The sequence below is a fragment of the Myxocyprinus asiaticus genome, chromosome 49, assembly GCF_019703515.2.
Source record: "Myxocyprinus asiaticus isolate MX2 ecotype Aquarium Trade chromosome 49, UBuf_Myxa_2, whole genome shotgun sequence".
Classification (NCBI taxonomy): domain Eukaryota; kingdom Metazoa; phylum Chordata; class Actinopteri; order Cypriniformes; family Catostomidae; genus Myxocyprinus; species Myxocyprinus asiaticus.
In genome coordinates, this window is record NC_059392.1 from 8,702,809 (window position 1) to 8,728,689 (window position 25,881).

Below are 25,881 nucleotides of genomic sequence, written 5' to 3' on the forward strand. Positions count from 1 at the left end.
GAACTACACCACTTCATGTTGCCTGAAAAAATTAAACGTGCTTTGATCCAGAAGGAAAGTTCTGCATCACATATTCCTTTGTATAACTGCCCGTTGTGGATGTCGCATTCTGTGGATGAAGACCTTTTTTAACAACTATGTATAATTACCACATATACTGTACATGTACGGCTAATCCAGATACATAGGAAAACATTAAAAGTACATAAAAAGTAAATTTCTCAGTTGTTTCCAAGTATTCACTGAATTATTGTTAGATATGATGCATTAATACAGATTTGATGCTGCTGGGTTTTGACTGAGAAGCAGATCTGTAATTAAAAGTATACTTAAATGATAATTAACTGTGTGGTTGTTATGATTTCTATGCTGATAATCCACCACACAGGAAAAAAATGTATTGCTTATTTTCACTTATTTTGTTGAGGCAAGTGGCTTATTTTGAGCTTGTTTTTCCATACCAGGTTGCTTGTTTCTTCTGCGAAATCTGGTATTTCACCCACCACTTAGCGCAGAGTACTGTCATTTTAAAAAGAACGTTATTAACCGTTCTTTTATTACGTTCTAACTAGTTACCATTAGGAAGTGAGGTTGTGGAACTTCTGAACTGGAACAAAAAAGTACTGTTTTTGCTCAGAACGAACTGAAATGAGAAACATTTCGTTTTTAGTCCATGGTTATAATTGCTGTGTAGAGGCCATGAAGACTTTACTCGTGGTAGCTGCCGGACCCAATAAGCTTGTTACATTGCGGGAGTTGTAAACGGGAGTGACTGGTATTCTTATGAGTTGTTGGCGGGAGTAAGTCTGCACGATTATGACTAAAATCATAATTGAAGATTATTTCTCTTGATATTGTAATCGCTATTAATAATATTGATAAATATAAATGTATTTCATGCCATATTATTTATGTTGCTACACATCCCAAACAAGCTGAGAACTGTGTTCCTGAATTAGTTCATTGCTGTGCATCAGTAAATAAAGACGGTGACTAAATGGTCAACTTCACATTGTTCCTCTTAGCAGCATGAAAAACAACTGTGATTCAAGTTGTGATTATATTATATACAGAAAGTGGGCAAAGAACATTCCCTTTCTAATCACTGAAGCTGTCAATCACTTCAGTTCAGCATGAACTCACTGTCTGAGTTCTGCACTCTTGCAAAAACTCACGATATAATCAATGAGGCTGTCTACACTGCACAATAAATTTAAATTGTTTCTACACCTTGCTGTTTATAATGAGATCATTCGCGAAAGTGCAGCAGCAGAACTCAGAACCGGTGCATCTGCAGTTTAAACTTAAACGCCTCTGATTGGCTGTTGCATTCATGCGCTCAACAGACATGTCTGTGATTTTGAAATATAAACATTGTTATTTTGTTATATTAATAATGCATATGAAACACAATTCTCAGTTACCCATGGTTTTAGGAAGTCCGGTGAATCAGTTCTTTCAAACTGTTCTTTTCAGTTATTGCCAATTTTTTACATCAACATTTGTCTTTCTTTATTTCGATCAGAGATGGTCAGTGTTATTGTCAGTGAAGAACATTCTGTTTATGCATAGTTGTTTTAATAGTTTAATTTTCCAACAATAGATTTCAATTAAGTTTCCATCTCTCGGTTTAACTTTGATTAGCAAAGATTAATTTGACTTTTAATGTTAACATGTGAAGCAGCCATCTGTGTTTTGAGTGTTCATTTATGATTGGGCAGTGGTGGCTCAGTGGTTAAGACTCTGGGTTACTGGTCAGGAGTTCAAGCCCCAGTACTGCCAAGATGCCACTGTTGGGCCTTTGAGCAAGGCCCTTGACCCTATCTGCACCAGGGGTGCTGTATCATGCACTCTGACCCCAATTTAGCTGGGATATGTGAAAAAAAAAGTATTTCACTGTATATGTGCAAAATGTATAATGTGTGATAAATAAATAAAATTATTATGATGCATAAAAATCTTGAAGGAATATTTCATAAATTTGAACAAATCCTAAAGGAATCAAATAAGTATTCACTAAGAATACTTTAAGATCTTATTGGATAAACAACTGAAATTGGATTATTTCATTAACAATCTATTAGCATTCCTTTAGGATTGCCATATATGACACTTTTAGAAGAATAAACTGCTTTGTGACACCAGGGGCATTTGAGTTACGAAGGCATCTTGTAATACTGAACTGTTTTCTCTATATAGCTGTCTGGAAAATGTCAGAGCCTGCGGTGGTCAAATTTGCATTTGAAAACTTTAAGGAAGATTCTTCAGATATTAATTCAGCATGCAATGCTCTGTAATACTAAATGAAAGGATTTTTGACAAAGTTGTGGCTTCATTTGTCTTTATTGGTAAATTTCTAGTTCTTCTCATACAATGGGATAGAGAGCATAGCTGGCTATCCCGCAGGTGTTTTTGCCATTTCGGATCATTCGCATGTAGCCTCCTTCACCCCATCCTGTTCCCCAACTGAGGAAAGAAAGGGGGGGGAAAAAAGGGTAAAAATGTGATACATCAAACGAGAACAATACCTTTATATGAGGTGTTAATGTTTTCATAAACTCTTTATGATGAGTGTTTTCTCACCTGTTTTTGATTATCCAGTAATCTTTGCCACCCTCTGAACCATAACCAACCAAAAGCACAGCATGGTTGAGGTTGTTAGGGTTACAGCTAGACTCCTTGTAGATCCCTGTTGGAATGATTAGTTATGTTCATCTAAATTCTAACATATGTTATTCAATTCACAATTATTATTTTAGAGTGGAGATTAAAATATCTTATATACTATATTCTCTCACTGAGCACTATACCGACGTGTTCTTCTGCTGTTGTAGCCCATCCGCCTCAAGGTTCGACATGTTGTGCATTCTGAGATGCTATTCTGCTCACTACAATTGTACAGAGTGGTTACCTGAGTTACTGTAGCCTTTCTGTCAACTCAAACCAGTCTGGCCATTCTCTGTTGACCTCTCTCATCAACAAGATGTTTCCCTCCGCAGAACTGCCGCTCACTGGATGTTTTTTTTTGTTTTTTGGCACCATTCTGAGTAATCTCTAGAGACTGTTGTGTGTGAAAATCCCAGGAAGTCAGCAGTTACAGAAATACTCAAACCAGTTCGTCTGGCAACAACAATCATGCCACGGTCAAAATCACTGAGGTCACATTTTTTCCCTATTCTGATGGTTGATGTGAACATTAACTGAAGCTCCATACCCACATCTGCATGATTTTATGCATTGCACTGCTGCCACACGATTGGCTGATTAGATAATCGCATGAATAAGTAGGTGTACAGGTGTTCCTAATAAAGTGCTCAGTGAGAGTATATTATATATGATTTATATTGTGAGATTATACAGTATATAAATCAAAATAATAGATTTGCCACCATATGAATTACTGTAGATTCTATGATATTCGAAAGAAATAAAATCTTACCCGAGCTGTAAAAGAGGAAACTTGGGTTGTCAGCATCTATGGCAACAGTGATTGGACCGACAGTTGCCACGGCATCAGCCAGTGCCTGTTCATCTCCAGCTGGGATGAATCTGTAGTCACTGATTCTGGCGACAACCAGGCTGCTGTCATAAAAACAGGGCTGAGTATCCTGACAAACCAATAAACATAAAGAAGTTAAACAGTGCAACCTTCCATATATGGAATAGGAAAGTCTGAACAATACTAAGAAATCAATAGTAATCCATAATAAAATCAATACAGAAAAGAAATACACTACCAGTCAAATGTTTGGACACACCTACTCATTTTTTATTACTACTATTTTTACTTACTATTTTCCACATATTAGAATAATAGTGAAGTCATCAAAATGGTTAAATAACACAAATGGAATTAATTAGCTGCTCTTCCTTAGCTAGATATTTCAACTAATCCATTTTAAAATAGTAAAAAATAATTGTTAACAAAAGAACTTCAAGCATTTAACCATGAGCAAAGATAGTGAAAAACACGATGTTAGGGATTAGGCCAACTAAATTAATGTTGATTAATTTTTTTGTTTAATTAGTCTACAAAAGGACTCTCAAGTGCCAATTTACTCATGTGCCTTCTGCACCCAAAAGCCATTCACAAATCTGCCCAAAATAAAATATGCCTCTCTTATCTTTTGTCTGTATTCTGCCCACTAACACTCTTTTATACACCAGTATTTGCAGTAGTATCAGTGTCATCATAAATTACAATAACAGAGTGTAACCGGTGCATATTATGGCCGTGTATAGCATGTCAGCGCATAAGTGCCACGAATGCAGAATATAAACAAGACAAATTACACATTATCTACTGCATATATATTACTTTAAATCACTGAATGGTTAAAACCGCTTCTCTTACTGATCTAGTGTGAATTCTACTCTTAAGGCCAATTCACACTGCCCCAACACACTCTAACAAACACCAACATTATAAAGTTGGCAGTTGGATTTTGAATGTTGAGAAGCATAAACGTCATTGTCAAACTGCCCCAACAAACACCAACAGAGTGAACACACTGATCCAACAAAACCCAACAGAGTGAACACACTGATCCAACAAAACCCAACAGAGTGAACACACTGACCCAACAAAACCCAACAGAGTGAACACACTGATCCAACAAAACCCAACAGAGTGAACACACTGACCCAACAAAACCCAACAGAGTGAACACACTGACCCAACAAAACCCAACAGAGTGAACACACTGATCCAACAAAACCCAACAGAGTGAACACACTGACCCAACAAAACCCAACAGAGTGAACACACTGACCCAACAAAACCCAACAAACGTGTTTGTTTGAGTTTGTTGGGGCAGTGTGAATTGGCCTTTAAAATTAGGCATGAAGTCATTGATAAATAATTTTAATGTCACATTAGTTGATGTTTTACATGTAGTCTTTAGCATCCGCATACTGAAATGCACCTTCAAATGCCTCCCACAGTGGTGTAGGTGTCTGAATGTTCTCAAACAGTATACCGTTGCTCAGCTGTTTCAAACTTCTTTTTGGCTTTGAGCAAAGAATGAAGAAGAACTTTGTTGTGAGTATACTGGGGCTTTAATAATAAACTGTATAGTCACATTCCTGAGAATGAGAGCTTTCATTTGATATATGACTTGTTAATTTAAGTGCTATGGAAAAGACTTTTATATTCATATTTCTACCACATTACCTCTAGGTGGTGCTTATTTGCAACGCGGATGTTTTCAGCTCTTATTTTATTATTTTATGTAATATAAATGCAAAAGTAATTGTTTTCTATGAAAATTCTAAGCTTCCAAATGATACCACATATGCCTGACTTATGTATCCAGGGACTTGAACATTTTAAGCGTAAACTTATTTTGTGATATAGTGCCCCCTATTGGACCATAGAGTTTAAAGGGTTAAAGGGACTTTGCTATAATCCCAATTTGTAGTGTAGCAAACTACTTTTTTTTTAAATGTTGCTTGACTGTAGTTTAACTACTTTAAGTAATGAGTAGCAAGTTTCAAAGTAGCTTCCCCAACACTGGAGGAATATAAATTCTGTCAAGTGTACAAACTTTTGACTGGAAGTGTTTGACTGGAACAGTCATTCAAAGAACTCTTTCAGTTCAGTGTGGCAGAAGTGTTGTTTTTAAGCCATCTCGCACAATAACACATCATTTTGACAAAGAACATTTTATTTTGACACCAAACTAACTAAAGTGATAAGTTTAAAACAAAAGGCACTGATTTAAGGTTTACTTCTCTAATTCATATGACCATAATCACTCACCACTGATGTATAGGGGTAGGTGTCGGAGCTCTCCAACCCTCTGTTGACCACATAATCATAGGCATTTGCCATCCAGGCTCCACTGCAGCCATATGTGCCATAAGACCTGGAGCAGTCCACCAGATTCTGCTCGCTCAGGGACACCAACCGCCCCGTCCTCTTGAACATTTGTCCCTCAATGGCACCTGTAGTACTGAAAGCCCAACACGACCCACAGAATCCCTGGACAAAGACAACGAATCAGTTCATTTTGCAACTTAAATTATGCTTAATTTAACATTTAACATCTGGCAACTTTGCTTTTATTGGTATTAATGACATAAAACCAACACTTCAATAAGGAAACTTGTGGAATAATGGAAACGGGTAATAAAAGGGAAAAGGCAACGTGAAAATGAAGAAAAGACTCACCTGGTCTTTAACTTCAGTAACATATCCCATCGCTCTGTAGTCCACAGTGGTTAATCCCAGTCTCTTGGCACTGGAACGGAGCACCTGAGCAGATGCAATCTTTCCTCTTCTATTTATCCGACCATTAATTGTGGCGCCCAGTAAACTTTTATACTCCAACTGGGTCTGCAGTTTCCAAAAAAAAAAAAAAAAAAGAAGATACAAACAAAGATAAGACATCCCTGATAGCACAAGTGCATCAGCCAGATGTCCATTTGATGTGTGTGTAGAGTGAGTTCAGAGAAACTGGCTCCTAGAAAGAGAAATGTGTGTGACCTGTTTTACTTACAAGGTCACCATATTTGTTCATTGCCATGGTAAACGATGAAATTCCAAAACGAAAGTTTTCGTTGTTTTTGTCAATCATCCTCATGTTGCTCTCCCAGATGACCCTCCTCTGAGCATCATCACTCTACAGTTATAAAGACAAAAAGGACAGAATGAATAAACAGATTAGAACTCAGAAGAATTCATTACATATTAACATCTGAAGAACCCAAAATTGCAAAATTAAAATTCTAAGCTATGCAGTAGTAGCCTATTTTATTTTAAATAGTAGCCTTTTTTTCATCATATGAAAATTCCTCATTCCTCATATCCTCATTCAGATATCCAAAGTGACTTTTAGGGGCCGTTCTGACCGAACGCATTCTTGCGCAAGACAATAGAAGCTACACACAATGCAGGTGTCTGGAGACGCATTTTTAAAAGTTCTTTTGAGGGGCCGTTCACAACGTGCACATTTGTTTTGTGTCCGTCCGTGCTGTTTTTTTAATTGTTCTCTCATGTAAACATGAGCTAGACAGACATCTTTGACCGTTGCGCCCCGTCTTGGGTAGGAATGCTGCGTTTTTTAATCATCGCGTTAAGTTCAAATAGAACCTTAAATGCATACATCGGGTCTTTAGAGACCCGGGACATCATTCCACCCTCTGTACCTCATCCATTTTTTGGAGTTATGCCCACACCTCTTTAGTAATCCTCAACCTTTGTCTTCTGAAAAGTGTAACAACAACAACAAAAATGGCAAAATTGCAACAAAAAAAAAAATATATATATATATATAATTAAATCTAAAAAACTGCTTGATTACCAAAAAAGACCCCAGATATGTAATAGTGTTGTTGTTGTTTTTTTTTGTTTGTTTTTTTTTGCCACTTTCATAAATCATATTTTTATGATGATTTTATATCTATATAAGTTTACTATCACATGACATATATTTCTTTGTTTATCACAAGACAAATGAGTACTATATTCATACAAATGACGTTGATTTTCTGTGAGACAGTGGTGAATTATCAATATTCCATATGTTGTTTGCTATCTATTTGATGAAGAAACAATGGGGAAGTAAACTATAGCAAGTGTAACACATGAACAGTATGATATGACTATTGTCATTTGGGTGTACTACTGAAATTACGTAACTTGTGCGTCAATTTAGACTCAAAAAGTGCCTGAGAAAATACATATGTGTAGCTTATATGAATCTTGTGTTATGTGTAGCTCAATATGTGTTTGACAGCCAGTCGCATCTCAAGAAATTTCATTGTGGAAGTAATGAATCCTGTTCTATATCTGTTGCATTATCTCTTTGATATATGTAAAATAGAACATCAACATATATCAGAATATATTCTATTCTAATATTTTCTAATTGTTTTGAAAATATTTTGAAGATTTTACACTATCTGGGCATTTCGTAGATCCCTCTGTGATAGATATAAATGCCGGGTCTCTAAAGACCCGGGTGTGTAATAATGTTTGGCAAAACACCCTTGCATTTAAAGGTTAATAACACGTCTCGAGACACATGCGTTCGGCTCTATTCGCGGCACTGCTTCTAGCTTATTTTAGTGCAAGAACACATTCTGTGTAAACGGCCTCTAACTTGAAATGGTGAAAATGCTGAAACATCACAGCGGTCAAAGATGTCCATCTAGCGCATGCTCACATAGAAAAATGATTGAAAAACAGTGCAGACGGATGTGAAAACGGATTTGGTGTGAACGGCCCCTTACTTTTTTCCTTTACTTTATGTGCCATGCTCAAAGACACAATGTGAGTAAGTTCACAAACTCAACTCACAACCTGCCTAGCTTTTAATAAATAAGCCACACAAATGACCATAACTGTGCCTCCAACCAACCTCTTCATCATAAGACACTTCATTGCGCTTTTTCCACAGCTTCCACTCTGAGACAACCTCTTCTTCTGAATCTGATGCCACTTGCAGAGGTGCCCACACCAGGAGGGCAAACAGTGCTGCTCTATCAAACAGTGCCACCCTGTGTGCTTGATACAGATTTCGAAAAAAAGATAAAGGAAAGAAGACAAAAAATGTGACCTGAAAATATCTTTTTTTTTTCTTATTCTTAGAATGACTGACTTTTACACCAAAAACAAAATAAGCACAATTCACAGAAGGTCAAAATATTTCGACTTTGTAAACAGACAGTATTTAAAGTTTTCATACTTTCAGCTTTTTAAATTTTACATGTATTATAAAGTAACCTCTCATCAATCCACATTGCAAAAAAATAGCACTTTAAAAATTTTTATTTGTTTATTATATTTATACAAAGTCCACAGCAAACTTATGGTTCTTTCTGAACTTACCAAACATGTTGATGCAAAAACTCTGCAGAAAGTTGATGGCTGGTTAGTTTCAGTGTCTTTTGCATTATATACTGTGCCATAATTTGGAAGGTGTGTCCATATGTTATGACTTCATATACCACATTATCACAAAAGAGGAAGGCACTAATTAACAAGACTTAAATAATCCTAACCCCAATCAACAACTCCACCAAAAACACAGACATACGTTGCTGTCATACATAAAACATTTCCAAAAGATCCTAAACTGTTATCCCTGGAAAACAAGTCTGATTAAAGGTTTGTGATTCAAATTATTTATTTTCTTTTGTTGTTAAATATTTCACACTAGACTGAGTCAGCAATGTTCAGAAGTCTGATGTATGTGTTTTTGTGTGATGGCCTCATGTTTTGAATATAATGAACGTGAAGTAGTGAAGACACCATATCCACAAAGTATAGTTCATTCACACCAAGGCCTTTATTATGAGGGTGACTGCTGAGTAATCTGTCTCTCTTTTTCTGCATACAATCAAACTGTGTGTTCTTCAATGGTGTCATAATTTACCCCCGTTATTACATTTCATCCCATGATTGCCTGTGCAGGCCTGTGTTAAAGGGGAGGTAATACAGGCTAAAATGTTTCTTTTCCTTTATCAAAATACATAACATAATTTTTTGTATTGTGACTTTACCATATGAAACTTTTAAAATATGCAAATTAGGCATCTTATTATTAAATATGCACAATTTGCTTATTAGGCATATATTAAAAGTGATATACAGGTGCATCTCAATAAATTAGAATGTCGTGGAAAAGTTTCATTTATTTCAGTAATTCAACTCAAATTGTGAAACTCGTGTATTAAATAAATTCAATGCACACAGACTGAAGTAGTTTAAGTCTTTGGTTCTTTTAATTGTGATGATTTTGGCTCACATGTAACAAAAACCCACCAATTCACTATCTCAAAAAATTAGAATACATCATAAGACCAATAAAAAAAAAACATTTTTAGTGAATTGTTGGCCTTCTGGAAAGTATGTTCATTTACTGTATATGTACTCAATACTTGGTAGGGGCTCCTTTTGCTTTAATTACTGCCTCAATTCGGCGTGGCATGGAGATGATCAGTTTGTGGCACTGCTGAGGTGGTATGGAAGCCCAGGTTTCTTTGACAGTGGCCTTCAGCTCATCTGCATTTTTTGGTCTCTTGTTTCTCATTTTCCTCTTGACAATACCCCATAGATTCTCTATGGGGTTCAGGTCTGGTGAGTTTGCTGGCCAGTCAAGCACACCAACACCATGGTCATTTAACCAACTTTTGGTGCTTTTGGCAGTGTGGGCAGGTGCCAAATCCTGCTGGAAAATGAAATCAGCATCTTTAAAAAGCTGGTCAGCAGAAGGAAGCCTGAAGTGCTCCAAAATTTCTTGGTAAACGGGTGCAGTGACGTTGGTTTTCAAAAAACACAATGGACCAACACCAGCAGATGACATTGCACCTCAAATCATCACAGACTGTGGAAACTTAACACTGGACTTCAAGCAACTTGGGCTATGAGCTTTTCCACCCTTCCTCCAGACTCTAGGACCTTGGTTTCCAAATGAAATACAAAACTTGCTCTCATCTGAAAAGAGGACTTTGGACCACTGGGCAATAGTCCAGTTCTTCTTCTCCTTAGCCCAGGTAAGACGCCTCTGACGTTGTCTGTGATTCAGGAGTGGCTTAACAAGAGGAATACGACAACTGTAGCCAAATTCCTTGACACGTCTGTGTGTGGTGGCTCTTGATGCCTTGACCCCAGCCTCAGTCCATTCCTTGTGAAGTTCACCCAAATTCTTGAATCGATTTTGCTTGACAATCATAAGGCTGCGGTTCTCTCGGTTGGTTGTGCATCTTTTTCTTCCACACTTTTTCCTTCCACTCAACTTTCTGTTAACATGCTTGGATACAGCACTCTGTGAACAGTCAGCTTCTTTGGCAATGAATGTTTGTGGCTTACCCTCCTTGTGAAGGGTGTCAATGATTGTCTTCTGGACAACTGTCAGATCAGCAGTCTTCCCCATGATTGTGTAGCCTAGTGAACCAAACTGAGAGACCATTTTGAAGGCTCAGGAAACCTTTGCAGGTGTTTTGAGTTGATTAGCTGATTGGCATGTCACCATATTCTAATTTTTTGAGATAGTGAATTGGTGGGTTTTTGTTAAATGTGGCCAAAATCATCACAATTAAAAGAACCAAAGACTTAAACTACTTCAGTCTGTGTGTATTGAATTTATTTAATACACGAGTTTCACAATTTGAGTTGAATTACTGAAATAAATGAACTTTCCCATGACATTCTAATTTATTGAGATGCACCTGTAGACCACACAGAAAATTAAAAATATATATATTTTTGTTTCATACTCAACTCATTGGTTGGTAATTTTTAGACCATTTTGTTACAATTTTTGTTATTAAAGGGTTATTAAAGGGATAGTTCACCCAAAAAATGAAAATTCTCTCATCATTTACACACTTTCATGCCATCCCAGATGTGTATGTCTTTCTTTCTTCTGCAGAACACAAACGAAGATTTTTAGAATAATATTTCAGCTCTGTAGGTCCTCACAATGCAAGTGAATGGTGACCAAAATTGTGAACGTTTCAAAAAGCACAGAAAGGCAGCATAAAACTAATCCATACGACTCTAATGGTTAAATTCATGTCCCCAGAATTGATCTGATAGGTGTAGATGAGAAACAGATAAATATTAAGTCCTTTTTTTTTACTATAAATCTCCACTTTCACTTTCACATTCTTCTTCTTTTGTTTTTGGCGATTCACATTCTGCGTGCATATCGCCACCTACTGTGCAGGGAGGAGAATTTATAGTAAAAAAGCACTTAAATATTTATCTGTTTCTCACCCACACCTATCATATTACTTCTGAAGACATGGACTTAACCACTGGAGTCGAATGGATTACTTTTATGCTGCCTTCATGTGCTTTTTAGAGCTTCAAAGTTCTCGCCAACATTCACTTGCATTGTGAGGACCTACAGAGTTGAAATATTCTTCTAAAAATCTTAACTGTATGTTGAGCGAGTAACTGATGAGAGAATTTTCATTTTTGGGTTAACTATCCCTTCAGTTTTCTTTCTTGTTTATTAAAGAAGCACAAAACAAATCGTATTAATATTTCCAGTATACCCTTCCATGGTTATAAAGGATATCAGAATATAGAGGATAGCAGAACGTTAGGGGAACGTTCTATTTCTGTAAAAAAAAAAAAAAAAAAAAACATTCCTAAACAAAAAACGAATGTTCGTGGAACGTTCTAGGAACAAAAAAGCTTGTTATCTGGGAGCCTACTGATATCTCTTTCCCTCTCTCCCTGTGTGAGAGATTGAAACAGAGAGAGGCGGGGGGATCAAAAGGAATTCGCTATTGATGCAAAAGCTCGTTCATGCTCGTGAGTTCAACACTCACTGCGGTAAACAGGGCAGTAAAACATTTCATTCACATCTTCAGACCGGCAGAAAGAAACCTGCATTGTGAATGAATGGGCGCTGGCGACAATGCAAAAGAGACTGCACGAACAAGCAACATAAAGCTCGAATGAAGATCCTAGGATGTCTTTCAAGGTAAACACATGCATATTGGAAACCATAAAACATATAATTAAATCTAAATATGCGTTAAAAAGACTGGACATCAGCGTGCCACCAAATGATGAATTGTGAGGTTATTGAAAAGCATTTCCAGCATATGTAATGGACATGTGCGCGTCTTTATGGCCTTATAACGGTGTGTCCGCCCTCCCCGCCCTTCCACAAAATTACCATGCTGACCACACTTTAATAGCCTTTAGTTAGGGGCCGTTCACACCGAACGTGTCCTTGCGCTAAAAACAAGCTTGTCGCAACGCCTCGATGGCATGTGTTTCGATACACGTTTTAACAGTTGAAGTTCTTTTAAACTTGATGCGGCGTCTAAAAAACGCGGCGCTATTGCGCGAGAAGCTGAAAAATAGCGAGACGCAGCGCAAATGTCAAATACGTCCGTCTCGCGCATCTTTACTAATAAAAACAATCGCAAAACATCGCCACCTTTGACGGTAATGACAACGAGGCTATGGGTGGGACAGTTGTTTTTGTATCGTTCCACACTGAAAATATATTTTCCCAAGAAATTTCAGTAGACAAAAAACTCCAGACATTAGATGTGATCTAGGAGCAAGACATACATCTTACAGCAAACAACGTAAAATAGAAGTCTTTCAGATGTAAACACACACATCAAATAGACGTCTGGGCCTTGTGTGTGCTATCAGGGAATTGAGTATTACCCAAGTCTTTCTAGCAAGTCAGTCCACTGTCGTCCATATTTGGAATGCTCCCTGGAGGCTATTTCCAGTCATGCCTGGAAGCTCCTATCTACTTGAATGGGGGAAGACCAAAATCTCAAAAATGGTTGGTCAAAATTACGATCAAAGAACATATTTCAAATCAGCAGTAAAATCTTAAATGGTGCTTCTTTACCTGATTACACTAAAAAACTTGGGGGTCCTGGGTAGCTCAGCAAGCAAAGATGCTGACTACCACCCCTGGAGTCACAAGTTCAAATCCAGGGCGTGCTGAGTGACTCCAGCCAGGTCTCTTAAGCAACCAAATTGGCCCTGTGGCTAGGGAGGGTAGAGTCATGTTGGGTTAACCTCCTCATGGTCGCTATAATGTGGTTCTTTTTCTCCCCAATTTGGAATGCCCAATTCCCACAACTTAGTAGGACCTCACCTCAATCCGGGTGGCGGAGGACAATTCTCAGTTGCCTCCGCTTCTGAGACCGTCAATCTGCGCATCTTATCACGTGGCTCATTGAGAGCGAGAACCACTAATCGTGACCACGAGGAGGTTACCCCATGTGACTCTACCCTCCCTAGCAACTGGGCCAATTTGGTTGCTTAGGAGACCTGGCTGGAGTCACTCAGCACACCCTGGATTCGAACTCATGACTCTAGGGGTGGTAGTCAGCATCAATACTAGCTGAGCTACCCAGGTCCCCACCCCCTAGACATTCTTTATTCCTTGTATACTGTCTTTACGTTAATAAATTCATATAATTGAAATTACCTTTCATGTGTGACTCCCCTTGTGTATGGAGGCTTCATGCTATTCTCCGTGGCATCCATCCACAACTCACCATGCGCCCCACCGAGGGCGAACCGCATTGTTGCGGTTGGGAATGAGCTATCCCACTTCTGACACCATGTTACGGCCAGCTTGTTCCCGACCGCAACATAACTGCAAACTTAGCTTCACAGTTAAAATCCTCAACTAAAACTGAATTATTACCAATAGCAATTTGCTTGATCCTTGATTCGACACAGTAGGGGTTAGAAGAAAATCCAGAGTTTACCACTCGCAATAACGACATTGTAGTGCCGTTCATGTGCGTTCAACTCGTAAATACGATAATTCTGACATGACTTGAACGCACCAGCTCTATTGCTATTACTGGAAAAATCATATCGGATCACTTTTCAACAGTCTATCTGTGACTGTTTAAAAGAGAAGTATTCAGCCAAGGTTATTGGCCTTCAGTGTGTTGACTAAGAGCTAAAAAGAGAATGTATGCTGCTGTTGATTCAGCGGTTCTTTTAAATAAATAAACTCTTCCTGTATGTGCAGCCCTCTTACATCTTTCACATTGGGCTGTTATTGTACACATACAGTTTCATGGATCTTCCATATGTGTTTGTCCTTTTTGGTTAGCCTATGTGTGATTGTACGCCACCGACCATGTGCTTGTTTATGTGCCTGACAGAAGGAGACGCCTCTTGCCAACGCTGTGTTTTGGGCAGCAAGGAAAGGAAATTTGGCCTTGCTTCAGCTGTTGTTGAACAGCGGCCGAGTGGATGTAGACTGCAAAGATGGTGTAAGCAAACCTCTTCTCTCATGCATGCTTCACTCACAGTGGGCTAGCCTTTCAGTATGTGAAAATCTCAATCAATAGGAAAAAATAATGGAGCCAAATAATGCATGTAAGTATATGCACTTCTATCCAAAGCGATTTCCAGTGCATTCATGATATTTCCTCCTGCCATGACCTTGTACAATGTTCCACCAGTTGAGCTGCAATCACTGTTGCTTGTGAAGTAATAATAATTTATGATGTGTTCAAGCAGTACGGCACCTCAGCGTTAATGGTGGCATCCTACAGTGGTCATTATGATTGTGTCCGGGAGCTCATTATGCAAGGTGCAGATATCAACCTGCAGAGAGAGGTATGAATGCTCTGTGTTTGTGTGTGTATATCTAAAATATTATTATTATTATTAAAAGAACAGATTTCAATTTCTTTTTCTTTTTTTTTTTTTTATATGAAGGTCATTAAAACCGACATGTGAACTTTTTACCAGGACTTCATCATTTTTGGTACTGTTTAAATGCTTTTTATGTACAAATTTTTAATTTTAGCCTTGTCCCAGACTGAGACTTTCTATATTCACCTATGAAAATCTTATAAAAATTGTAATTATTACATGTTCAAAACTATGATAATCTAAACAAAGAGTGAAATAAACATAAACCATTTCAATATTTATTGTGTTCAAATTATTTCTATAATTTTTTTTTTAAATTACGACCACCACACCAAATAATTTCGCACCCTAAAAAAGTTTTCAAAAGTTAGTGTACTTGTTTACCAAAGTTGGCAAAATTGTCACTGAAGAGCATGCTTGAGATGAAATATGAGACGTGTTATGTGTGAAGAAAACAAAGAAAGATCAAGGTAAATATTACTTATGAGCAGAATATTTTTATTGGCCTTCATTTCCAATCAAGATTTTATTTTGCGAAATTATGCAAAAAGTGTGAAAATATTATTTAATATTTTATTTCAGAAACGTTAACAATGTTATTTCCATCACTGTCATTTCTACCACAGAATACATAGATTTGCTGGAAATGACACTTTGGTGGGAATTTTCATGACTTTCAGAAAATATTATGTTCAAAATGACACAATATCCTGTGGTCTTAGATAGCACCTATATTTCCGACTTAAACTGGTACCTTATTATTAAGGTGCACATCTCCACAATGCTTCTTTATCTACAGATAAATCTTTCCAAAAATCATACATAAAATTTAACACATTAATTCGGTGCAATTGATTATACAAAACATTATCCCAATTAATCATGTCCCTGGACCGTAATAAGGAATATTTCTTATTTCTGAGCAATTTAAGCATGGAGTACCACCTCACCTGCTTTCTCCAGGAGGCAGTAAGCAAAACTCGCTGTAAAGGCAACGTGCAGCTTATACAGAGAACAAACCACACTTACTGAGAGCAGACAACACAAGATGAGAACACGTTCTTGTGGACAAACACAGCTTGATGGAGTGCAAATCAAAAGGCAGGGATCTCAAGACGTGTTTTTCTAAGTTTCAAACTTCGTTTAACTTGACACAGCAACCTAAAAACAGTATGTTTATGACACAACGTAACCGAGACGCTCCAAAAGTGTCCGTCTTTAAACAAGCCTTTATAATAAATCTTGAACTGATTGACGAATTCAATTGCAAAATGGATTGCAGACCAATGATAGGCTTATGTTCATTAATATGGAAATAACGATATATTGCATTCTAAAGCCAATTTTTATATTAGTCTTTTTTTAATGCTTTACTTGTGTGCCAAAATAATGTAATGCATTTTAATTATCTGTATTATAATTTTTTTTTATAATTTATTTTATTTATAATTTAAATATAACTATTTATAATTATTTAATCATTATATATTGAATTATTGTTTTTTTACTGGCTTTTCAAGCAAATTTTTATGTGTGTGGTTAATTGTGATTAATTCAATTAAAATTTGTAATCAACTGACAGCCCTAATTATATTATATTATATTATACTATATTACATTTAGGCTGTGAATCGATTAAAAATTTAAACACAGTTTTCGGTGTTTATGTTTATTTATTTTTAATAATAGGATCAAATGGTCAGATTAAATTAATATCAAGCTTTATTGGCAAGATAAAATGAAGCGTACAATGCCAATGCATTATTAGATACTATACATACAGATATAAAACAAATTGAATGTTGAAGTTTAATTTGCTGAAATTTAAATCTGAAAACTATTATTTTCTCTTGCTGCTAAGTCTCTGTCGCGCACACGCTGGGTCTCTCTTGTGCAGTTTCGCTTTTGACACTGGTTCAAATGACAGCGAATGAGCATTTTCGGGCGATGTGAAGAGATACAGCAGCTTGCCCGTATCTCTCCCACACCTGGCTCTCCTCTTGCGGGTGAAGTCTCCATTCTCTGTACAGTAAATCCACTCCCATGTTTATTAGACCTGGGAGATGCGTTGCGAGTAATAAATAAGCGTGCATTGCTCCACACAATCAATTTCTGTGCTAGGATGTGCAGTCGAGTCGAGCGTGTACCTCCTGGAAATTTATATATGCCAATTTTAGCCACAGGAAGTGGGGGAAAACATTAGAGAAGTTTCAGGTGGTGAAAAAGACGGATATTGAATTGTGTTCAATCGTCAACTCTTAATCTCAGAAAATAACGTGTTATATTTCCCAGCCCTAATTATATTCAGTATAATATACTACACAACATTTTACTTACTGACATTTCTGTTGACACAGCTTTGCTCATCTCCTGTTTTGCTATAGGCTGCACTGAAGGTTGTTTCTGTCTGTCCTAAATATATAAAGAGTGAAAGGATGCTAATCAAACAGGTTGTGGTATTAGTACTCCTCGTATTGGTGTGTATGTATAAGTAATAATATCTTTAGTGTTTGTGTGTTTGTCCAGACAGGTTCCACTGCCCTCTTCTTTGCTTCACAACAGGGACATAATGAAATTGTCAAGCTGCTGTTTGAATTTGGAGCATCTACTGAATTTCAGACAAAGGTATGCTGTGTTACAGCCTCTAAAGAGGACATTCATAATGATAAAAAAAACAACTAAAATATCTTTTAATAAACATAATTATTGACCCATTTATTTCTAGTGAATCTTCCCTAGATCATTGTGTTTTTGTCACATAGGTATAATGTCAATACCTCTTGTTTTCATGCCATAGGATGGTGGCACGGCACTTTCTGCGTCCTGTCAGTATGGTCACTCTAAAGTGGTCGACACCCTGCTGAAGAACGGAGCAAACGTCCACGACCAGCTCAATGTTAGTCAACACCACACAGAAATGTTACTCTTTAACCCTTGTGTTCTGTTCGTTTCGGGTGCATTCTCATACTGTTTGGGGTCAAATTTGACCCCAGACATTAATGTGTAATTTTGTACCCTACTCATATAATTTTTTCAAACAAATGCAATATCACTCACTTTATTAATTTATTAACTATGAAGTTGTGCAGTTTTGGGGGGGAATTTATGGTATTTCTGACCTTATTTGCCTAAAAATTACTAAACTACACCATTCATTTTCATATAAAATAAGAACATTTTTATGTTACATTCACTTCAGGGAAGATCTACATTACTCAATTTCATTCATGTAGAAAATGTTTTATATTTGTCATGCTTTAGGGCTAGATTGCTGCCATCTGCTGGAAAACATTTTTTTTTTTTTTTTAGTAAAATTACATGAAATTACAACTATAACCAGTAGATGGCTGCAGAGGTCCACTCATTTGCCTGGTTGTAGCAAACTGATTTTTTTAGACTTTATCACAAGTTATGCATTTGGATATATATTTGGACATTCAAAAATCACTATTTTTGTCAGTTTAGCTTTTTTTAAATTTTTTTTAGGTTTTTTGAAGTGTCAATTTTTGCAATGATACCATATTATGATTACTGACCATGGTGTTACATAGAGAAGACTTAGAATATGATTTTTGTTACCTATCATTTTTTTCAAACATCCCAATTCAACTCAATAACTCAAAAAGAGTAAATTACTAAAAAAATGTCAATAAAACCAACAGCAATGAACAGGAGTGAACAGTGATAATTCGTTTTGTGTACAAACGATTCTTTTTGCAATGGCAAACTTGGCATTTTTTCAAGCATGAAAATTCTGAAAATTCAATGAACTGAACAGCAATAACGAGCAGCAACAATTAAATTATTCATAAAAACAACCAATAAAGGGTAAAGAACAGTATAAAACAGTGAAGAATAATACTAAGTATCATCATAAACTTGTTTATGAATCCATGCACACATGGCAGAAGGTTGTGAAAATGCGTGTGTGTGTGTGTGTCTGTTCTCCATTGTGGATGTGTTGTGGTCTCACCACTTCATTTCTGAGTGTGTTCTGCATTGTGGCTGATTTTATTTGACAAACTCTATAAAAAAGTCTCTCTGTTATAGTGTCACCTATTCATTCCTGCGTGTGATTGTGTGTGTGTGTGTGAGTGTGAGAGAGCATGTGCGTTCTGCATTGTGGATGTGTTATAGTATCACCGCTTCATTTATATGTGTGTGTGTGTTCTGCATTGTGGCTGATTTATTGAGGTTTTATCATCTCCCCCATTCATTTCCTTTGTGGGGTCAAAGTTGACCCCGAACATGAAGAGTGTAAGTATTTTTGTCACACCACCAGATTCCAGCACAATTTTTTTTTTTTTTGTGTGTGTGTGTGTGTGTTTATAGAGAGCAAATGTAGGAAAAGTCACCAAATTTCATGCCACTGAGTTGAAAGAAACCATGTTTTTTAAAGCAGCAAAGTTCAAAAGGGGTCAAAATTGACCCCAACTGTACATAAGGGTTAAAAGCCGCAGCTGCCAGTGTGATGCATGTTTGTGCCAGCTCATCTAAGGTTTCAGCTGATTCAGTGTTTAGTGTGTGCTCTTAGGAATGGGACCTGTTCATTTCTAGATCATAGCCCAAACACTTCCCTGAGAGGAGTTGACATGGAAATAATTTGCCCAGTAAGTTATTATGTCATAAAGCTGATGTAAGCTGTTTTCTATGTAATAAAATATTAAGGGCACAATATTTCATTCAAATGCTATTTTATTAAGCATATTTTAGAAGATTTAGTCCTAGTAACTCATCATAGCTGTTACCATGTATTTTAGCACAGATGTGATGCTCTATTGACCAATGAGCATCCAGGACCGGAACTATGTGTTTTATTAGGCATTTTCTTGGATTACATTGTTTCAGGATGGTGCAACACCTTTATTCTTGGCTTCCCAGGAGGGTCATGTGACCGTCATACGTCAGCTTTTGTCATCTGGGGCTAAAGTCAATCAACCTCGTGAGGTGACTGAGCAGCCTTTAGTTTTTAATTTTTTTTTTTTTTATCTTTAAAGGTGCTGTAGGCGATTTTAGCCATTCTAGAATTTCCATAAAATGAGCCGTTGGATTAGCCACGCCCCCTTTTTCCAAAACCCCGCACTCCAAAGATACCAAACGAGCTTTATCAAAGTCTTTCTAGCAAGTCATTCCACTTTCAGCCATCTTTGGAACGCTCTCGTGAAAGTGCATCTTCTATCTACTTGAATGGGGAAACACTGAAATCTCATAAACGGTTGGTCAAGATTACGATCAAAGAACATATTTAAAATCAGCAATAAAATCTGACAACACTGGAATCATAATATGTGCTTCATCACCTCAGATAATGTTAAAAAACAAATTTTTCCTGGTTTGAATAGCTAATGCACATGCGCGTTCTCAAGTTGATTGACAGGCGATATCTGTATCTAAAAGGTGATTGGCTCTTTTACCTGTAAGGCGGGACTTCCTTTCTACATCTGTTGACCATTGGGTGTTCCAGTTTCTCCCATTCATTTGAATAGAAGTGGCCAGTTTTCTGCTAAATTGTCTCTGGCTTTATTGAGACCAACACGAGCAAAAACGGTTGTCAAAAACAACAGCAGCAAAATAGCGCCCTCAACTGACAACTTTTATGAACAACATGGCATAAAAATGGCAGTAAGCCTCAATAATTTGCTGCAACTACAATACTAGGTGAATGCACAAAATGATTGACAGGCAGAAAGTGTCATTGTCCGCAGTCACATTTTTGTTTGCTGTCACAGAGTCCGGTGAGATATCACAGGACGCTTATTTCATAAATATCTTTCAGGGAGAAGTAAAATGTTTTACATAACTTTCCATGTCGCTTACAGCACCTTTAACGTTATGTGTCAGGTATTGCTACCAAATTGGCATCTACATTGTTTTGTCATTAAAAGTTGTCAACTTCTTGACAAGAGATTATCTGGGAGATTTCTCATTTTTGTATTCCATGTTGATTTTTTTATTTTTGGCTCGGAGTCAGGATGGTACGGCTCCACTCTGGATGGCAGCCCAGATGGGACATTTTGAGGTGGTGAAAGTTCTGCTTCTACGAGGTGCAGACCGCGATGCAGATAGGAAAGTATGTTTACAACTCTGGCTCATCTATTCTTTTTTTTTAATTTTTTCTACCTTTGTCCAAATGCATGTAGCAGAGCGGTATTTTTCCTACAGTATGTTTTTACGTAGATTTCCTGAAAATTTGCTCTGTTTCTCTACTCAGCTTTGAATCAAACTGTCCAGCCAGGTGGAAAAAAAGCTAATTAAAAATGCATGAAATGTTTGGCAAATTAGTAACTGAGTCTATTATCTCCCTGCTTGAGTCTTTTATGGCTGTGTTGGATTGTGTTTCTGTTTGAAGGACGGCTCCACAGCTCTGTTCAAGGCTGCACATAAAGGACACTGTAATGTTATTGAGGAACTCCTCAAGTTCTCACCTTCTCTCGGTCTTCTGAAGGTATTTTTACAGTCGTTCACAGAAATCTGAAAGAATACTGTAATGTTTTGGGATGCACCGCCATCGACATTTATTGGCCAATTATTGAACAATTAATCGGTCAGATACATGAAAACGCAGATATGAAAAACCGCTGTTTTCTAATTGCGTAAATGTATTGCATTTATTGTGTTTAACTTTTTTCTATGTGTGTAATATAAAGATATGCCTACCAAAATAAATAAAGCATGTCGAATACATAATATGAATTTGTAACGTTCTATTATAATATGTAAAATGTGAGAACTGCAAAAAATTTAAAAATAAAAAATTATGCAAGTGAATCGATAATTAATTGTATTAATCGCACAGTTTTCTGTGATTAATCGCGATTAATCATGGTACATGGTACATATAACATTTTAAATCATAATTATATTTACTTTATACTTTGTCTTAAACAACTTGCAAAAAAGTGGTTAGTCATCATTTATTTTAATTGTTTCAATATGTTCATGTTAAAATATTCTATTTTTTAGAATGGAGTTCATTAGTAGGGCTATCGATCAAAATTTTAATCAAATGAATTGCATATTATTCCAGTTAATTAATTTATTGTAATTAATCGTGTATACAAATATTTTCTGAGAAAGCCCCTCATATAAAAATGATTCAATATATAATGATGTCCGGGAACATGATTAATTGCGTTAATTTTTTAACGCGTTATTTTTTAATATAATTAATCGTTCAGAATTAACGTATTAAGTTGTCATCTCTATAAATTAGACATATTTGTACTGGTATAAATAATATTTCGGTTTCAGGGGCGGCCATTGCCACGGTTTCAATCAACAAGAACTCTTGAATTATTTTTATTCCATCCTGTTTATATAGTTTATATAGTAGTTAAATAAAATCAATAGTTGTTCAGTTAAGTCATAATCAGTTGAGAACATGAAACATGAGGTAAAACATGAGATAAACGAATGATAAAGTAAAAATGGCATTTGTGTTTGTTGATTTGTGTATGTCTGTGATCTGCTTACAAGAGAACCTGAGAACCTACTTACCATAATCATGTATTATTTGTTGTTATTTATTATTTCATTAGAATTGAGTAAAATACTTTGTGTATGTTTTATGACTAGCATAGAATTCATGACACCCACTGAGTTTTTTTTTTTGTTAATTTCATTTTGCACTTTATTTTGCCTGGCAAACCAACTCGTGCACTCACAAGCTCCCAAGCGCTGGCTTTTTAAAAATCTCTACGATCATTTTTAGGCATAATATAACCTGGGAAATTCATTTTCCATGTTTTCAGCAGTCTGCTATGAGCTCAGTAAAGTGTTGTATGATTGGTTGGGAATAAAGCATTTTAATTATTGGCTAAGCCAGACATAGCTGCCGCAGCCACTCACGGCGCCTGCCGCGAAGGGCTGTGCACACGAAAGCGGCAGGATTTTGGGTGTACGAGTACCGCTTGCGCACCACCTGTGCACCGCTAGCAAAACCACCTGCGATTTGCGGCTTTCCGCATGCCTCTCATTGAAAATAAACTAGACACTTGCGCTTGCCACATCCTGTGTGTAAAGTCCTTAAATCTTGGATGAAAGTACATGTTTACGTGCCATAAATGTTGGACAAAATTTTTATTTTAATAATAGGATCAAATGGGCAGATTTAATTCATATCAAGCTTTATTGGCAAGATAAAATGAAGTGTAAATTGCCAATGCATTATTAGATACTATACGTACAGATAAAACAAACTGAATGCTGAAGTTTAATTTGCTGAAGGTTAAAATCTCAAAACTAGTATTTTCTCTTGCTGCTAAGTCTCTATCAAGCACCCGCTGGGTCTCTCACGTGCGGTTTCGTTTTTGACACTGGTTCAGATGACAGTGAATGAGCATTTTCAGGCGATGCGATACGGCAGCTTTCCCATATCTTTCCCACACCTGGCTCGCCACTTGCAGGTGAAGTCTCCATTCTCTGTACAGTAAATTCACTCCCGTGTTTATTATGCCTGGGACATGCGTTGCGCGTAATGAATAAGCACACGCTGCAATCAGTTTCTGTGCTAGGATGTGCAGTCGAGTCGAGCTTGTACTTCCTGGAAGTGAAAAAAACTGATTCTTCATTAATTGCGTACATTTTTTTTTACGCGTTAAACAGCCAACTATTGATTACAGATATTAACATGTTAAATTTCCCAGCCGCAATTTTTTATCTTTTTTATCTTTCATTGTGGTTTTCCTAATATTTCAACAGATCCAATACATGTTCAATGGAAATTATTTATCGTCTGAAAAGAGAAAAATAGCTTTTTTTAAAGCAAAACGGTGATCAGTGACAGAAATGTTCATATCGGTTCATCCCTAGTAATGTTCTTTTTCTTTGTTGGCTCATTCTCGGTTATATTGCAGTAAAAGTCGCATATTTCCACATATTCCTACATATCTGTGTTGTATTTTAATGTGACATCTAGAATGGTTCTACTGCTCTTCATGCAGCCGTCATGGGCGGGAATCCAAAAACAGTTGCACTTTTGCTGAAGGCAAATGCTGATCCAGCTCTACCCAACAAGGTCTGTTAATGTTTTTTAGGAAATGAGACTATAAGTGCCTGTTGTTATAACGGTTCATAGCTAGCACTGCCATCTACTGGCTTGTATGTTACAGTATGTAGTTGCATGAATGCAAAGACTGTTTAAAGACTAGTAGATAATAAAATACATCCGCAAAGGTTTTGTGTTGTGTTTCAATGGCTCTGTTGTCCCAGATGTAGTCGTTATATCACTTTTTCTCTACAGAATAACGAACTGCCAGAAGATCTTACAAAGAATGAGCGCATCCTTAGAATCCTGCGACAGCCCATTCTGAATGGAAGGAGTTGATGACTGCTGTGTTTGGTCGTAGCTCTTTGCAATGTTTGTTTTTAGGTCCATGAAAAATAAATGCACTACATCCTCCCAAGAGAGGTGAATGTTACAGCTTTCCAGTCTCATAACAGCAGTTTTAATGGTGCTTGCTTGCAGCTTCTGAATTCAGATCAACAATACAAATGCACTGACAGTATTCAGCTTATTCTGTATCCTGGAAATGTTACTTTTTTCTTTTCTTTTTTTCTTTTAATTAAAAATACAGTCTATAAAATTGGCAGGTGTAGGATGCTGCTGCTTATGTTTAGTTCATTTATTGTGTTTTAAACTTGATAATGATACAGTGTCTTTTTGTCATGTCAATATATTTTAATTAAACTGTCCAAAATTGTGCTATATAATTATGGTCCTGAATCAGCTTTTGTGTCAAACGTTCTCCTAGGACAAAGAAAAACAATATCCAGCTGCATTTAAATCCCAAAAGTTCAATACATGCTGGTTAATTGTTGAGGTTTTTTTTTTTTTGCCGTATTTATTTTCAACTGAAATGCAGTTTAGACTTTATACATATTTGTTTTCACACCCAAACTTGAATTAGGTGTTTCAATATATTTGCTTCTTAACATTGATTTTGTTTATCATTTTGTCTTTGTGTAAAGTGTGGTGAACTGTATGTTTGTAAACAATAAATGTACAAAATAATGCAGATTTTTTCCCCCAGATTTATTATTGCATATTAACAAGAAACGACAAGAGATTACTCCATTCATTGTCTATGGTGAACAATGTTATCAGGTTTACACGGTTAAAATTATGCAAACAACAAAAAGCTAAAATGTGAAAAAGGTGCCAGAAAATAAAACAAAGGTGTCGCTTATCTTAATGTAATACTATTACAGGCTCTAATACTTTTACATTTATACAAGATACCACAATATTGCTTGATATTTATAGATTATAAAAAATATTTTTGGTTATTTAAAAAAAAATTACATAAAAAAATGTATCCCCTTTTCTCCCCAATTTTGGAATGCCCAATTCCCACTACTTACTAGGTCCTCGTGGTGGCGCGGTTACTCACCTCAATCCGGGTGGCGGAGGACAAGTCTCAGTTGCTTCCGCTTCTGAAACAATCAATCCACGCATCTTATCACGTGGCTCGTTGTGCATGACCGTGGAGACTCACAGCATGTGGAGGCTCATGCTACTCTCTGCGATCCATGTACAACTTACCACGCTTCCCAATGAGAGCAAGAACCAGTAATTGAGACCATGAGGAGGTTACCCCATGTGACTCTACCCTCCCTAGCAACCAGGCCAATTTGGTTGCTTAGGAGACCTGGCTGGAGTCACTCAGCACACCCTGGATTCGAACTCGCGACTCCAGGGGTGGTAGTCAGCGTTGATACTTGCTGAGCTACCCAGGTCCATTTTTGGTTATTTTTAATGA

General features: G+C 36.8%; 2 protein-coding genes across 4 annotated transcripts; one reads left to right on the top strand and one right to left on the bottom strand.

The window, feature by feature from the left end:
- Positions 1–2,330: 2,330 nt before the first annotated feature.
- On the bottom strand, positions 2,331–8,840 carry cts12 (cathepsin 12). Its single transcript, XM_051693352.1, has 8 exons — positions 8,834–8,840; positions 8,364–8,602; positions 6,501–6,623; positions 6,173–6,337; positions 5,762–5,983; positions 3,440–3,608; positions 2,584–2,689; positions 2,331–2,466 (listed from the first exon to the last, which is right to left on the bottom strand). Exons 1-8 carry the CDS (start codon positions 8,838–8,840, stop codon positions 2,367–2,369), a joined length of 1,131 nt encoding a protein of 376 aa, XP_051549312.1. The 3' UTR covers positions 2,331–2,366.
- Positions 8,841–12,247: 3,407 nt separating this feature from the next.
- On the top strand, positions 12,248–25,137 carry ankrd29 (ankyrin repeat domain 29). 3 transcript variants are annotated; one of them, XM_051694279.1, is made up of 10 exons: positions 12,248–12,443; positions 14,623–14,733; positions 14,984–15,082; positions 17,648–17,746; positions 17,919–18,017; positions 19,970–20,068; positions 21,093–21,191; positions 21,471–21,566; positions 24,039–24,137; positions 24,363–25,137. In XM_051694279.1, exons 1-10 carry the CDS (start codon positions 12,432–12,434, stop codon positions 24,444–24,446), a joined length of 897 nt encoding a protein of 298 aa, XP_051550239.1. In that variant the 5' UTR covers positions 12,248–12,431; the 3' UTR covers positions 24,447–25,137. The 3 variants fall into 3 exon arrangements, with proteins under 3 accessions (XP_051550239.1, XP_051550241.1, XP_051550240.1); XM_051694281.1 differs by lacking the exon at positions 12,248–12,443 and adding an exon at positions 15,185–15,233 and having other exon boundaries at positions 14,624–14,733; XM_051694280.1 differs by lacking the exons at positions 12,248–12,443; positions 14,623–14,733 and adding an exon at positions 14,819–14,839 and having other exon boundaries at positions 14,981–15,082.
- The last annotated feature ends 744 nt before the right edge of the window (positions 25,138–25,881 follow it).